Source organism: Cucurbita moschata, unplaced genomic scaffold (assembly GCF_002738365.1).
Source record: "Cucurbita moschata cultivar Rifu unplaced genomic scaffold, Cmos_1.0 Cmo_Scf00005, whole genome shotgun sequence".
Classification (NCBI taxonomy): domain Eukaryota; kingdom Viridiplantae; phylum Streptophyta; class Magnoliopsida; order Cucurbitales; family Cucurbitaceae; genus Cucurbita; species Cucurbita moschata.
The window spans coordinates 1,690,617-1,706,010 of NW_019268521.1; the positions used below are offsets into that span (position 1 = coordinate 1,690,617).

Sequence of the window (15,394 nt, forward strand, 5' to 3'; positions counted from 1 at the left end):
CTTTTCTTGCAGGATGCCCGGTGACATGTTGGTTTCAACTCAGTGGAATAAGACTTCATCGATTCCCTTGTCTATTTCTTGTTCATTCAAAGTGTTGCTAGTTTCAACTCGGTGGAATAAGAATTCATTGATTCCCTTATCTATTTCTTGTTCATTCAGAGCGTTCGGCCAGTGGTGCTCCTTTCTCAAACTAGAACAACTTTGAACATTAGGGAAGATGAACCGCATAAGCTCATCGGGGTGGAGCACGGTCCGAATGCTCAGCTAAAATGTCAAACGAAAAGTCATAACTAATAGGAGCACCTCGAGAGAGGAGCAAACTCTACTCGTTGCTACTGTCACCATCATAAGAGGAAGAAGACAGGTGAGTCGAGAAGAAGACTCCCTAAGAGATGGTGTTTAGAGATGGAACAAGGAGAGTTGAGAGATTTAGGAAGAAAATAAAATATTTAATTTGCATACCGATCCATGCCCAGAATTTAAATTAAGATTCGAAACCCAACTTTGGCACATGATGACCTCGACATTCCCCAAAGACATGGTCATGTTACCTACTTCTCGTTCCTAAGAGTAAAGACTGCCCCATAGATCTCTCACATACATCCCAAAAAAATTCTTAGAGATCAACCAACATAGTTCATATGACTGAGCGATCGAAAAGGAAGACACACCTTATTTGTATAAGTGACTTCCAATTCTTCTAACCCTATCTTAGTTATCTTATTCTCAAGATTCCTCATTCAAATCACTCCAGTACTCAAGTGTCTCAATCTTAAAAACTAGGTCAATTCCAAGCACCAGACACCAAAAGTATAATTTATCCAAAAAACAAATAGTTACGAAACGGGTTAAATTTTATGTAAAGTCGAGATACAGGGCCCGAAACGTGTCCCTGTAAAGACGATATTAAAATCAAAGTATCTCATTAGGCCTAAAATGATGATGGAACCAAAAAGCTATTACAGAAAAATGGAGTTTATGCATTAACGGCCTGTCCTCAGGGGCTCAGTAGAAGAAAATCCAGAAGGAATCAATACACATTCCCATATGAAGTTTCAAAGAATGGTCAGAAGATTATACCCCAAGTGAGCTAAAGATCCAAGTTCAACGTTTTCTCCACGCAAATTGTCACAATAACAGGCCCTGCCAAGTCCCCCACAGCACATCCTGCACACACAATCAAAGGACTCTAATGATTCAAAAACGAGTCACGACGCAACAGTACTGATAGTAACGATGGGTTTAGAAGGGTGTGAGAACTTACCGATCCACTGGCCTGTCGATGGGCGGAAGAGTGTGGCGCCTATGCCTGCTCCAATGGAAGCGAAAACTAGCGATGTGCTACATCGGAGAGTAGCGCCTGCAATCTTCTTCCTTAAAAGTATAACTTTATCAGTATCATCGCTCATATCGTCTTCTTTGGGCTTTACTTTCGCAGATATGTATCGGTAGATTTCGATACCGACTTGGACAAGCCATGACGCTGCAACTCCTAGAGCGTGTCCTGTATTGTCAAGTCCAAGCAGGAAAACACAATGAGCATCTGAGAATGGTGATGGATATACTTTTTTCGGGGCGGGGGGGTTGATAATGGAATTTAACCTCGGAACGTTGTCCTGCTAACTCTAAAGAAGTAGACCGAAGTAGGCAGTCCTCGTCCTGCCTTGCGAATGGCGGATTTCGGAACATCTGTCGTGTCAATAAATAGATAAGTTGGTTTATTACATTGCTAGCTACCCATTACAAATGGAAGAAAACTATCTTTAAATCTTGTTTGCCATTTCAAACGATGTCGAAAAATTAGGAACGGTGAGGATAGTTACCTTTAAGAAGCTTCCATGCAATACGCTGCGAAAAATAGTGGACCGAAATTCTTTCCAAGATGCGTCTCGTTGTGACGACCGTAGTCTGATGATATCCAAATAAAGTGATCAATGAACTTGATTTCAAATGTTATAAGAAATATCCATTATAGAAACAGATGAAAAAAGAAGACATTGCAGAACAAAAGGTTCCAGAATAATCAAGGCAACAAAGTAGTTTCGATAGAGATATTGCACCCGGAAGCTGGTTGCTCGAGTCCTGAACGAAAAATTTTACCATTTTTCGAACATTTAACTCGAGCGTAAGCCATGAAATACAAGACTGTAACGACCCAGATCCACCGCTAACAGATATTGTCCTCTTTGGACTTTTCCTTTCGGGCTTCCCCTTAAGGCTTTAAAACGCGTTTGCTAGGGGAAGGTTTCCACACCCTTATAAAGGGTGTTTTGTTCTCCTCCCCAACAACTGTGGGACATCACAATCCACCCCCTTCAGGGCCAGTGTCCTCGCTGGCACTTGTTCTTTTCTCCAATCGATTGTGGGACCGCCACCAAATCCACCCCCCCTTTGGGGCCTAGCGTCCTTACTGGCACACCGTCTCGTGTCTATCCCCCTTCAAGGAACAACGAGAAGGCTGACACATCATTCGGTGTCTGGCTCTGATACTATTTGTAACGTCCAGATCCACCGCTAGCAGATATTGTCCTCTTTGGACTTTCCCTTTCGGGCTTCTCCTCAAGGCTTTAAAACGCGTTTGTTAGGGGACGGTTTCCACACCTTTATAAAGGGAGTTTTGTTCTCTTCCCCAACCAATGTGAGACATCACAAAGACAGAATTTCAATATCGATTACGCTTATCGTTTAATCAATAGCCAGAAAGAAGATAGTATTTCAGTACATGACAAATAAGTGGGGTTAACACGATGCAATTTCGAGCGTTTGACGAGGAATGGGCTGATAGGCGAAATAATATGAAAATTCAGGATGCTATAAACAGTAACTTCCGCTCAGAGATCAAGCAGTTTTCACTAATGAAGTATCACTTAGTTCATGGAACACATAGGTGACATTCTATCCTCAGAGACATAAGACCAATACGTAACTCTACAACCGTTTAACCCCACAACGAAGGCAGGCAGTAAGCAAACTACTGAGTTGTGAGGTGCCACATCGGTTGGAGAGGGGAACCAAGCATTCCTTAATAAGGGTGTGGAAACCTCTCCCTAGTATACGCGTTTTAAAACATCGAAGGGAAGCCCAAAGAGTACGATATCTGGTAACGGTGGATTTGGGTTGTTACATGAACGATATCAAGTATGGTTTCGGACCTAACCATACGGAGGGAAAAACAACTCGACAAGTTTTAAAAATTATTTGGAAGACTTCATAAAAGCTTTTACTCAAGGCAGACCAAAACACAGGTCAATTAAAAAGAAAAAAAAAACATACTTTTAGATCAGCTAAAGAACAAGTATTTGGTTGAAGAAAAAAACGGAGAATGGGTAATTCAACAAACCTCGCGAACGATTTGCTTGATCGACTTTTTAAAGGGAGAAACTAGATCAACTTGCTGCTCTTCTTGAGCGTCGTTGAAGAAGTCCTCATCGTCCTCGTCTTCCAACTTTGCACGGGGCTCCAAAAGAGGCAAATAAAACATCAGAAACGACCTCAACGTTGTCATACCGAGCATCCTCCATTGAAAAGCAGAGAATAATGGCTTTAACTCAATGTTGTACTCCTTTGTAGTGTATTGAAGAGACTCATGCTGAAAGATTTTCCTTGATGCACTCTGTAGATTTGAGAGGTAGTCCTCGGTCACGTCCACACCGGCATCACAATGAGCAATTGGAATCCGGTTACTGTCGTAGCACGACCAATCATGTTAAGTAACCAACCATAGGTAAATCATAGTATAAACTGACTAGAAAGATGCAATTTCATGTAAGCGAAATCCTGATGATGGTAAATCTAAGAACGCTTGCAGATTTCACGTATTCAGTTTTCGAGAGTCTATCATCCATCATATGAAGCTCAAAACTCGTTCACTTGAGAATTGGATTAAAATCTAATCCAGTTCCGAGAGTTATTAAGTTGTTAATCATTTGTATTTTTTACAGAAACATCATAAAACTTCATTAAAACCGCCAAAATATGAACAACTTAGAGGCCGAGGTAGAGGACCCTGTTAGAAATCACGAATCTCCACAATGGTATGATATTGTCCACTTTGAGCATAAGCTCTCATGGTTTTGCTTTTGGTTTATCCAAAAGACCTCGTACCAATGGAGATGTAATTCATTACTTATAAACCCACGATCAACTCCTTAATTAACCGATGGGGAAACTCCTCACCCAACAATTCTCCCCTTGAACAAAGTACACCATAGAGCCTCCCCTGAAGCCTATGGAGCCCTCAAACAACCTCCTCTTGATCGAGGCTCGACTCCTTCTCTAGAGTCATCGAACAAAGTACATCATTTGTTCTGACACTTGAGTCACTTTTGACTACACCTCCAAGGCTCACAACTTTTTTGTTCGACATTTGAGGATTCTATTGACATGTCTAAGTTAAAGGCATGGTTCTGATACCATGTTAGGAATCACGAATCTCCACAATAGTATGATATCGTCCACTTTGAGCATAAGCTCTCATGGTTTTGCTTTTGGTTTCCCCAAAAGGCCTCATACCAATGGAGACGTATTCGTTACTTATAAACCCACAATCAACCCCTTAATTAACCGATGCGGGGACTCCTCTCCCAACAGACCCCGTCAAGGAACTACATGATAAGCTCTTTCCAATTGATAATAATCATCAAAAGGCTAGAGTTACAAAAGAATTTCAAATATGAAGATAACTATCATACTTCACCATAAAGAACATGATCTAGATGCAAATTTGAATAAAACAACCCATCCCAAATCATGTAAACTGAAAACAGATAATGAAAAATCAAACACAAACACGTTCTCAAACAAATAAACAATGATTAACAACTGATTACCAACGATTTGCACAAACAGAATCAGCTCATCTCAAATTCCAAGAAGAACAAATGAAGAACTCTATCGTTTCATCAAAACTACAAATCTCAACAGACGAATCCAATTCAAAGAAACAACCAGCAGATAAAAGTGAATTTAAAAAAAGAAAAATAATCCGATCATCTCGATAACGAAGAAATCAAACTCAAGACAAGAACATCGAAACCATTGACGCATCAACACATACCCTAAGAAAGCTCTGAAGGCAAAAGGGGTTCCGGCAGCGGCAGCGGCGGCGGAGAAAGCCCCATAAGAGTGGAAGCTTTGCGGTGCGTTGACGGCCGGATTTTTCCGTAATAGATCCATAACAATAGCAAGACCCGCCATTGTTGAACTGAGTTTAGAAATCCAGAGAGGAAAAGTTGATCAAATACGAAACGGATTTGATGTTACGGCTGTTGGATAGAGATTCTTGGGCTGAGTGTGAGCAACAAGCAGAGAAACCCAAGATCCAAAAATCGCTTTTTAATGAGAAAAAATCAGCTCGCCCATGTTTACTAGCACAAGGAAACTCACTCTGCACCCATTCATCTTTTGTAAATTCCCAATATATATATATATATATATATATATATATATATATATAATTTTATATTTTATCTAAAAAAAATTATCTTTTAATAATATCTAAAAAAGAAAAAAAAAGTACACTTTATTTAAAATTTTAATAATATTTAAATAATATTCTTAAATTGAAAAATTTTCATTAATACTCTTCCACTAAAAAGATTAAAAAATACTTATATTGTCCATATTATATTAAATATATATATATATATAAATTCTTTTTCTTTTTTAAATTAATAAAAATACCTATAAATTTTATATTTTATCTAAAAAAAATAATCTTTTAATTTTTAAAAATTTTAATAATAAATTTAGTCTAAAAAAACACTTTATTTAAAAAATATTCTTAAATTTAAAAATTTTCATTAATACTCTTCTACTAAAAAAAAATACTATATTGTCGGTATTATAGTAAATAAAAACCTATAAAATTTTAAAAGTAGAAGAAATACATTTGAAAATCATTTAAAGAATTGAAGAAAATAACGTTATATGACTACAAGCAAATAAAGAAATATCACAGCTTAAATAACATATAACAAGAAGTGATGACTAGTCATATTCTCCTACATTACATTCTTGGACATTTTAGCTATGGCGGGTATAGACATGGTTTTGGTGAATGGTCATATATCCTCATATTGACCCAACGTGAAACGACCTATCTAGGTTGAAAGCATGCAAAAGTGGTTTGGAACGGGCATTTAACCATAGACAACACGTCCTTGACAAGCAAGAATGGGACATCTATCGTGTAGTCATAGGCAACACGTACTTGGACAAACATGACCGTGACATCCTCGTTGCTCAGTAGAAAAAGTTGGAAGAAAATTGTGCTGTCCTCTTTTATTTTTCTTATTAAGAAAGAAAAATGTAATAATTTTATTTAGTTTATTTTGAGTTGGTTTTTTAAATAAATGGAGTGAAAATAAATATTAATAATTAAGAAAGGGTATATAATAATTGATATAATTATGATATAAATTGAATTTTCCCCAAATATTAAAAAAAAAAAAAAAAACATTATAGTTGAAGTTAAATATATAAAGCGCGTCTATGAACTTCATAAATCCCTCCAATAGTTTCGAAATGCGTCCCAAACCTGGCCGATCCTTATCAGGATTTCTTGCCGTCGAGCCAATTCCCGATCATGGTGAAACAATTCTCTTCTTCCAAGTTTCAATGCCGATTCGAGTTCCAAATGATCCTTAATCTGCTTGGAATATGCTTTCGAATCAACAGATTCCGATTTCAGTTCTGTCTGTAATTACGGTGAATCTGATTTGTTAAGTTTCGCGTGCTTAATCGCTTGTTTAAGTTCCCGAATTTTACCTTTCTTAGTATGGATGTGAGCGATATTAACAAAGTTTGGGAAATTAAAGCCTTGAAGAAGAAGGCTGGAGAGAAAGAAGCAAAGGAGATGCTGGAGAGAATTGCCAAACAAGTCCAACCCATTATGCGTAGGCACAAATGGCGAGTCAAGGTTCTTTCGGAGTTCTGGTAAATGTTATTTAAAAGTCGCAGTATCTTTTCTCTTGGTAGGTTGAAATTTCAACCATGTTGTTCATTATAATGGAAGGATTGTAATTTTTTTGTTGTTGATTTTCCTCTTGAATTCTATGTTTATCATATTTTACATTGTTCTCGGTGGATCTGACGAAATGAAAATTCGAAATGAAAATGCTGAAGATGTTAATTTTCATTTTATTAGTTTTTGTTGCAAGGAATGATGAAAAGAGAAATTTGTTTAACCAAATCAAACTGCCCAAAATGTTCATTCTTGGTTTATCCCTGTGCTTTTTAATCTTGTGATTGGTAAGGGGAAACAATGAATTTCCTACTGTTGTTGCTCTATTCTTGATGTATTCAAATATTCTGGTGTCTATTTCTTCCTGCATTATGATTTGTTGATAAATTTGCAGCCCAAAAAATCCAGCACTTTTAGGGGTAAATGTGGGACGTGGAATTCATGTGAAGTTGAGGCTTCGAAGGCCAAATAGGGATGGAGATTTCTTCCCCTTCAATCAAGTGTTGGATACAATGCTACATGAGCTTTGCCACAATCTCCATGGCCCTCACAATGCCAATTTCTTCAAGCTTTGGGATGGGCTTAGAAAGGTTTCTGGTTGGCGCTTATTATAACCCTATTGCATGCCAATTGATTGACATAATTATGGTTAAAGCAATTGGCCTGATCAGAGACTAAAGTAGTGGCATTGTCTTTTTGATATTTATTATTAACTGCTGCAAGGAGGAGGAATCGTCTAATTTTGTACTTAGACTAGATTTTGCTGCTTTTAGTTCTTTGCGTTTCATAATTGCTCATCATGTTTTACTGCCTGACTGAATTTTTTTTTTCCATTTACAACTCATGGGCATATGTTTCACTTAAGAGAACGTTCATCAGTGTAATCCCATGTTTGTATTGTTCTATTTTATTCTTGGAAATTTACATTTTGATTGGACATTTCCTCTTATCATGCATCCCATTTGATGGTTTTTGTAAAATGAAGGAATGTGAGGAGTTGATGGCTAAGGGAATTAGTGGTACAGCACAGGGATTTGATATCCCGGGGAGACGTTTGGGTGGTAATATGCATCAATCCCCTCTTTCTTCCCTTCGCAAATCTTCCCTAGTTGCTGCAGAAGGAAGAAGACGTTTGAGATCTCTACTTCCATCTGGGCCTAAATGGCTTGGTGGTGATAGCGACATCATGGTCGCACTAAGTCCTGTACAAGCAGCTGCAATGGCTGCAGAAAGGAGGCTTCAGGATGATATTTGGTGCGCTTCATCTCAAGCAATGCCTGTGGATGAGGATTGCTGCTCTGATTTTCCATCAGAAGCGGCGCTTCCCCCCCAAGCAGGTGAATCAGGGCCGTTTAGCAATCCAAGTCAGGGTGTGGATGCATTACACCATAAAAGATGTCGTGAGTCAGAAAGGAGTTCTATTAAGTCATCCAATGGTCACCTGAAACCCGATTTTGTTGATTTATCCAAAGATAATGTAATCCCTGGTTCCTCTGCTGGCTATGATGCCGAATCAAATAAGCGTCATAAAATGACATATAGAGTTCCATTTCCTCAATCTTGTGCAGAAACTACCTCAATAGATCTTCCCTGTTGATCCTCTAATTTGATGCCAATTCATGATGGAACTACTCATCCTGGAGAACTTTCCATGTGGGAGTGTGGAAATTGCACCTTACTGAATCCAGTATGTGTTCTGAACTTCATTGATTCATATATTTGATTACTATATGAACATCATCGTTGCACAATCTCTATACTTTTCCTCAATGCATGCTTGGACTGGAGTGAGAATTGTAAAAATTAGCACCATAGATTAGTCCTTTAATTTAACTTCACATTGCTACATATAAAAATGTACATATTTACCTTAAAGTATCATTATGGGCACGTTTATTATATATCGTCCTGCCAAGCTTCTCACTGTTTGTTTTTTCCATGCCAATGTTCATTGTCATGCAGCCACTAGCTTCAATATGTGAGCTCTGTTTCTCACCGAAGCCAAAAGCTGCTGATACCAAATACAAATTCTGGTCGTGTAAATTCTGCACCTTAGAAAACAGTGTGAAGTTGGAGAAATGCTCAGCCTGTGGTCAATGGAGATATTCTCATGGCCAACGAGTGTCAACTCGAGGACCAAATATTGGCACGTGAGAGGCTTTTGATGTATGCTTGTAAGGCTTCTAAACTTCATTATAAGTTAGCTGATTGCTAAGAAAATTAAGCTGCTGCATCTCTTGCCTTTTGACATTTGGGATGCTTCTGCCATTTTCCGTCCAAGAGACTAGCCATTTCTTCAAGCATGCTTTTTATGAAGTTTTGAACCCCTTGCTCATATTCATGTAAATTGTCTTCCTCCCATAATGCAGTGAAGTTTGAGGTCTTCTTCATTCCTTTGGTTCGAACTTAATATATAGTCAGAATATGGTATTGCCTTAGAAGAGTCTGAGGAATCTTATGAGTCAATCTAAGAAACTTTTTGTCATCCACTAGGAATGTGAGTTCCCACATTGATTGGGGAGGAGAACGAAACACCCTTTATAAGGGTGTGGAAACATCTCCCTAGCAGACATATTTTAAAAACTTTGAGGAGAATCCCAAAAGGGAAAGCTCAAATTGAACAATATCTACTAGCGATGAGCTTGGGCCCATTTTTAGAGCTTTGTAGAGAATTGTTCTATTGTGAGAAATTTTTTCTCATGAATACTAACTCTTTCAGTCTTTCTTTCCAGCCGGATGAATTAATGCAATCAATGGAACTCAGCATTGTATTAAAAGAATTAGCAAGCTAGTCAAATCAAATCAAGACCCCTCTCTAGATATATATATATATATGCTAGTCATAGTTTTATATCGATCATATACTCTCAAGGCATGCATGATTTTGATCATTGAAACATTGAAAAAGCATTAATCCATAATATTGATCGAAGTGTTGTTGTAAACTGATTTCTCTGCAATAAATAATCAATCCAATAATTCAATTCATGCCCCTATTATTTAAGTTTGTTTACAATAAAGTAAGCAAAAAAGGAAGTAGATAACCACTAGAAAGAATTATAAAATGTTCTAAACATAGACGCTTGTTTCTAAATACTCTTTGGCGTTGATGTAATTGTTGCTACATTTTTGTTTGTTATTCCATCATTGGAACTCAACATGATGGTTGTTCTATATATGTTTTTTTGTATTGGAAGTGTCAAAAGTTGATATTCTTTGTGTTATATCTCATCATAGGTTAAGCCATTGTTCTCCATTGATGAAGTTCCTATCTACGTAAGGTCTCACTTCCTCGGAGGTGAAAGTCCTTGCCCATGGCACCCAACCTTTTGTGTTAGCTCCGCTGCCCCTGCATCTATATTGCCCAAAAACTGCTGTCCTGTGTGTGGATAACAATTGAAAAATTCTATTAGGTTAGCTTGATTCAAGAGGTGGAGGGATATTTATAATTCTTATATAGAGTGTTCGGGTCAACCTATGCCCACCTCGGTTAATCTCACAGGATGTGTGTGTATGTGTCGGGGGTCGGGGGGTTGTTATTATAGGTATACTTTGCCTTTTACCTTTGTCTTATAACAATATTAGCTTGATTCAAGAGGTGGATGGATATTTATAATTCTTGCAAGTGTTCGGGTCAACTTACACCCACCTCGGTTAATCTCACGGGATGTGTGTGTATGTGTCGGGGGGGTCATTATGGTAAGTATACTTTGTCTTGATAAGAATTGAAAATTTCTATTAGATGAGCTTGATTCAAGAGGTGGAGGGATATTTATAATCCTTGTGAGTGTTCGGGTCAACTTACGCCCACCTCGGTTAATGTCATGGTATGTGTGTGTATGTGTCGGGGGGTCGTTATTGTAAGTATATTTGCCTTACCTTTGTCTTGATGGGTCGCTCCAGTCGCTCCATCCTAACGGACTTATCATATCTTCAATATAACAGTAAGAATATATTGTTCTTGAATAGGTCCCCCATGCTCTTCCCAGGAGTACTCTGCCACTTCCATTAATCACGCAGCGCACGAAAGAGAACCCGGTGTCATCGTCCGGCGAGCTCCGATGATGCGCTGCTATAGCTCCAAAGGTCTCCGCCGTGGAAGTTATCACACATTGCTGGTTTTCAAGAGAAAAAAACAGACAAACATCAGCCGACAAGTTCAAAACTCGAAAGGTATCAACTACGTGTCTAGTAACGAGACTCGTTACCTCATAGAGCGATCTAGCCGTACCAAATATGAAATCAATAGTCCCTTGAATGTGACATTGATAGAAATAGTGTGTGCCCATATCATCCAAAAGTGTATCTTGTTGTCCCAAGAACTTGACTCTATAAAACATAGCCTTCTCTCCTGAAATCCTTAGAGCCACAGCTTGTCTTCCCTTATCTCCAGGCGCTGAAACAACTGTGTTCTACAAACCAAACCACATTGAACTTACAAAACTCAGTAACTTCATACTTAATACTCTTATCTTTGTTTATCTTCGTTTATGTTGCTAACCTCGAATGTGATTCCTGATGCACAGAAGTAGTCGGAGTCGATTGCAACCGTCGCTGTTCTATATGTCCCGAGCTCGAGTCCGCTGACATCTTTGTCGGAAGCTTTGCTGTTCGACGTAATTACAGTGTCTGTCATTCGTTTCCTGTTTCCTATCAATGAAATATATGGCTTGGTGATGGGTATGTATACCTTCTCTCTGCAAGTTCATATTACAATACACTTTAGTTCATCATCAAATCTTGGTTTTGTAGATCAATTCAAAACAATATATATTTCTTTAAAAAAAATTTAGAGATTTATTATATACATATACATACACATACACACACATATATGTATATGTATATATACATTCCGAAGAAAAGAAAACCCGATTAATTTCATAGAACTTTAATTTTTTATGGGTGATATCTAATATGCTTATAGTAACATTAATTTTGGTATTTTTTAAATTTCTCGATTTTGCTAAATATAAATTTATTTTAAAGTTTAGGGTTTATTAGATGTAAAAATTATTATTTTTTTATATGTAGTAGGTCAATTAATTATTTAAAAATCGAGATTTATTAAACATAAGATTGAAATTTTGGATATTTTTTTAAAAAAATATTTTGGAATATATTAGATATTTTTTTTAAAAAAATAAGAGCCTAAATCGACACAAACCTAGGATTTTTCTACCGTAATTTTCATCTATCTTAAGAAAAGATTTTGAATTTAAGGCCAAAATCTCAAAAATAAAATCTAATTTTGAAAGCTTTCAATGAATTGAACTAATGATCGAGATACAACATACGGTGCTGCCTACGATCTTGAAACAAATTGATTGTGTGTCATTTGTAACGTCCATGAATGACGGTTCATTAATGTCCATTAGTTTAGACCTCTTCCCCATTCCTAACTACGAATAAGATCAAGATCACGACCACGACACGACGAACGTTTTAAAAACATTCCTAGGAAGGATGAAACAATACAATAAAAGAAGTTACCTGTAAATGCCAGGACGAATATAAATCTTAACTCTGAGATTATTATTATGAGGAACCAAATCCACCGCCCCTTGCACGGTGGTGGAGTCGCCGGAGGAGGTTTTATCCACCACAATGATTCTAGTTCGAGTTCCATTCTGAACCCCGCCGCCATGCACACCGGAGCTGAGCCCCTGGCGCGACGGAACATCCACACGCAAGTCATCCCAACTGATAGCATACCTATCACCACCTCCAGCAGCAAGAACAGCAGCAGCAGGAGCAGCAGCGGCACGGGCGGAGGCGGGATCGGAGGGACCGAAGAGGAGAAGAAGAAGAAGGAGAGGGAGGGTGGTCATGGTGGGGAAAAAGAATGGTTTTTTTTGGGAGAGGAGGAGGAGGAGGAGGAGGAGTTAAAAGGGTGTGGAGGGAAGGAGGAGGAGGTTTAAAAGATGGAAGATTAAAAGAGTTTTTGAGTGAGGTTTTAATTATGGAAGGGATTGTCTTTGCATGGGAGAGAGAAGAAAAGGCGAAGGGTTTGTGTTTTGAGTAATCAATGAGTTTGGGAGTTTTGAAATTTAACTTCCCACCAGACCCACTACTTTGTGTGTTGTGTTTTTTTTTTTTACAAACCACTCTCTCTTTTTATATACACAAACACCCACTTCACACACACAGATATCAGAGAGAGAGATTATAGAGAGATAGATTCAGAGAGAGAGAGAGATTATAAAGAGAGAGAGATTCAGAGATTATAGAGAGAGATATACATATATCAGAGAGAGATTATAAAGAGAGAGTTTATAAAGAGAGATTATAAAGAGAGAGTTTATAAAGAGAGAGATTATAGAGAGATAGATTCAGAGAGAGAGATTATAGAGAGATAGATTCCGAGAGAGAGAGATTATAAAGAGAGAGAGATTATAAAGAGAGAGAGATTCAGAGAGAGAGATTATAAAGAGAGAGATTATAAAGAGAGAGATTATAGAGAGATAGATTCAGAGAGAGAGATTATAGAGAGAGAGATTATAGAGAGATAGATTCCGAGAGAGAGATTATAAAGAGAGAGATTATAAAGAGAGAGAGATTCAGAGAGAGAGAGATTATAAAGAGAGAGAGAGAGAGATTATAAAGAGAGAGAGATTCAGAGAGAGAGAGAGATATATATATATATCAGAGAGAGATTATAAAGAGAGATTATAAAGGGAGAGAGATTATAAAGAGAGAGAGATATATAAAACCCATTTCAGAGAGAGAGATTATAAAGAGAGATATATATGAGAGAGAGGGAGAGAGAGAGAGAGGAGCAAGGGAGAGAGATTATAAAGAGTGAGGAGAGAGAAGAGAAGAGGAGAGAGAGATCATAGAGAGTGAGAAGAGGGAGGAGAGAGAAGTTAGAGAGAGAGAGAGTGAGGAGAGAGAAGATGAGAGAAGAGGAGATATTATAGAGAGTGAAGAGAGAGATCATAGAGAGTGAGGAGAGAGAGACGATAGAGAGTTGAGTTATGAGTTCTTATGAGTTATGAGTTTGGGGCGTTCCAAACACTTAAGTGAGGTTATTAAGTATACAATTTGTTTAATTTATGAAATTATTAAAACCCGTTACAATAAACTTAAATGTTCGGTGTTCTAAGTCTTCAGCTCTTTACTCTATTTCCATATAACGTTCTTAAATTGAAATCTAGAAACTGGGCATTTACGACACTCAATATAGTTATGAAGACACAATTATTTAATCCGTATTTTAAGTGTTCAATTGTTTAATCCGTTTAGGTTAAGGAGGTTTCCATTACGATATACCGTTCATTAGCTTGAATTTTGAAATTTTGTGCTCGAGTTTTTAAGTGGGCGTCTCGAAACACTAAATGAATTTTTTTAAATATGCAATTATTTAGTCCATGAAAATAATTATTCTAATAAAATATACTTATTTTTAATTTAATAAAGATTTAAACCTAAATTATAGAGAATGAGAAGAGAGAAGGGAGAGAGTTCGAGAATTTTATATTCCAATTCCTCCCGATACTTTACAAAGAAAATTTTAAATAGAATCCAAAATTGATGGTTAGTGTGAGTTTATCCGTGTCGGTTATCCACTCTTCGAATAGAAATCCATTTCCTAAAAAATTATGGCTTTCGTGTTTTGGTGGGTCTCCGAGATCCTTTCAACGATCTATGTTACGTTAAATAGATATTATATTATCCAACTGTTGCGTAAAATCCACAGTAGCAATGGAACCGAGAAAAGTATATATCTATCTATATATATATTTCAAAGGTTTTTAGAGTTATGAGTTCGGGAGTTGTTAGTTCTTTTTTTATAGATTTGTTTGAGTCGTGTGTTCAAGCTCGGTTGTTTAGTTTAAATCTAAAAAATCGGTGTTTGAAGTACAAAGTTGTTTAACATGAAAAATCTATCCGTCATTTCTAAACATAGAACCTAAACGAGTAATTCAGAAAGTGTATTACGGTAGAGAGTTAGAGAGTTTAACATTCCAATTCATTCCCGACATCTTTCAAGGAAAATCCCAAATTGAACTCAAAATTGATGGTTAGTGTGAGCTTATCCGTGCAGTTATCCACTCTTCAAGTAGGAATCCATTTTCAAAATAAATTCTGACTTTCGTGCTTCGGTGGGTCTCCGAGATCCTTTCAATGAGACCTATGTTATGCGAAAAGGATACTTATACAAATCGATTGGTTGCTTAAAACTCGTGCTTTAATGGGTCTTCGAGATCCTTTTCGTAACCTATGTTATGTTAAAGAGGTATTTATACGATTGGTTGCATAAAATCCACAACATCAACGACACCAGAGAAAGTACATAGAGTTTCTGAAAATCAGTGCTCCAGGTACAAAGTCATTTAACGTGTAGTTTTGAAGGACAAAAATCTATTAGGTATTTCTAAACGTTCAAGGACTAAACTGCAAAATCTCAAAGTTTAGGGACTAAACGTG

General features: G+C 37.3%; 3 protein-coding genes across 9 annotated transcripts; 1 reads left to right on the forward strand and 2 right to left on the reverse strand.

The window, feature by feature from the left end:
• Window positions 1-836: 836 nt before the first annotated feature.
• On the reverse strand, window positions 837-5,403 carry LOC111443691. The gene is made up of 6 exons (XM_023081619.1): window positions 5,057-5,403; window positions 3,341-3,683; window positions 1,824-1,908; window positions 1,603-1,689; window positions 1,265-1,504; window positions 837-1,167 (listed from the first exon to the last, which is right to left on the reverse strand). Exons 1-6 carry the CDS (start codon window positions 5,194-5,196, stop codon window positions 1,091-1,093), a joined length of 972 nt encoding a protein of 323 aa, XP_022937387.1. The 5' UTR covers window positions 5,197-5,403; the 3' UTR covers window positions 837-1,090.
• A 1,085-nt stretch (window positions 5,404-6,488) lies between these two features.
• Window positions 6,489-11,721, forward strand: LOC111443563 (DNA-dependent metalloprotease WSS1-like). 7 transcript variants are annotated; one of them, XM_023081427.1, is made up of 7 exons: window positions 6,489-6,690; window positions 6,778-6,936; window positions 7,359-7,554; window positions 7,950-8,334; window positions 8,437-8,651; window positions 8,927-9,138; window positions 10,934-11,321. In XM_023081427.1, exons 1-5 carry the CDS (start codon window positions 6,587-6,589, stop codon window positions 8,559-8,561), a joined length of 969 nt encoding a protein of 322 aa, XP_022937195.1. In that variant the 5' UTR covers window positions 6,489-6,586; the 3' UTR covers window positions 8,562-8,651; window positions 8,927-9,138; window positions 10,934-11,321. The 7 variants fall into 7 exon arrangements, with proteins under 7 accessions (XP_022937195.1, XP_022937198.1, XP_022937192.1 ...); XM_023081430.1 differs by lacking the exon at window positions 10,934-11,321 and adding an exon at window positions 10,202-10,579 and having other exon boundaries at window positions 7,950-8,441; window positions 8,533-8,651; XM_023081424.1 differs by lacking the exon at window positions 10,934-11,321 and adding an exon at window positions 11,491-11,721 and having other exon boundaries at window positions 7,950-8,651.
• LOC111442894 (pectinesterase QRT1) lies at window positions 10,196-12,795 on the reverse strand. Its single transcript, XM_023080454.1, has 5 exons — window positions 12,458-12,795; window positions 11,466-11,661; window positions 11,173-11,376; window positions 10,844-11,079; window positions 10,196-10,343 (listed from the first exon to the last, which is right to left on the reverse strand). Exons 1-5 carry the CDS (start codon window positions 12,793-12,795, stop codon window positions 10,196-10,198), a joined length of 1,122 nt encoding a protein of 373 aa, XP_022936222.1.
• Window positions 12,796-15,394: the final 2,599 nt, after the last annotated feature.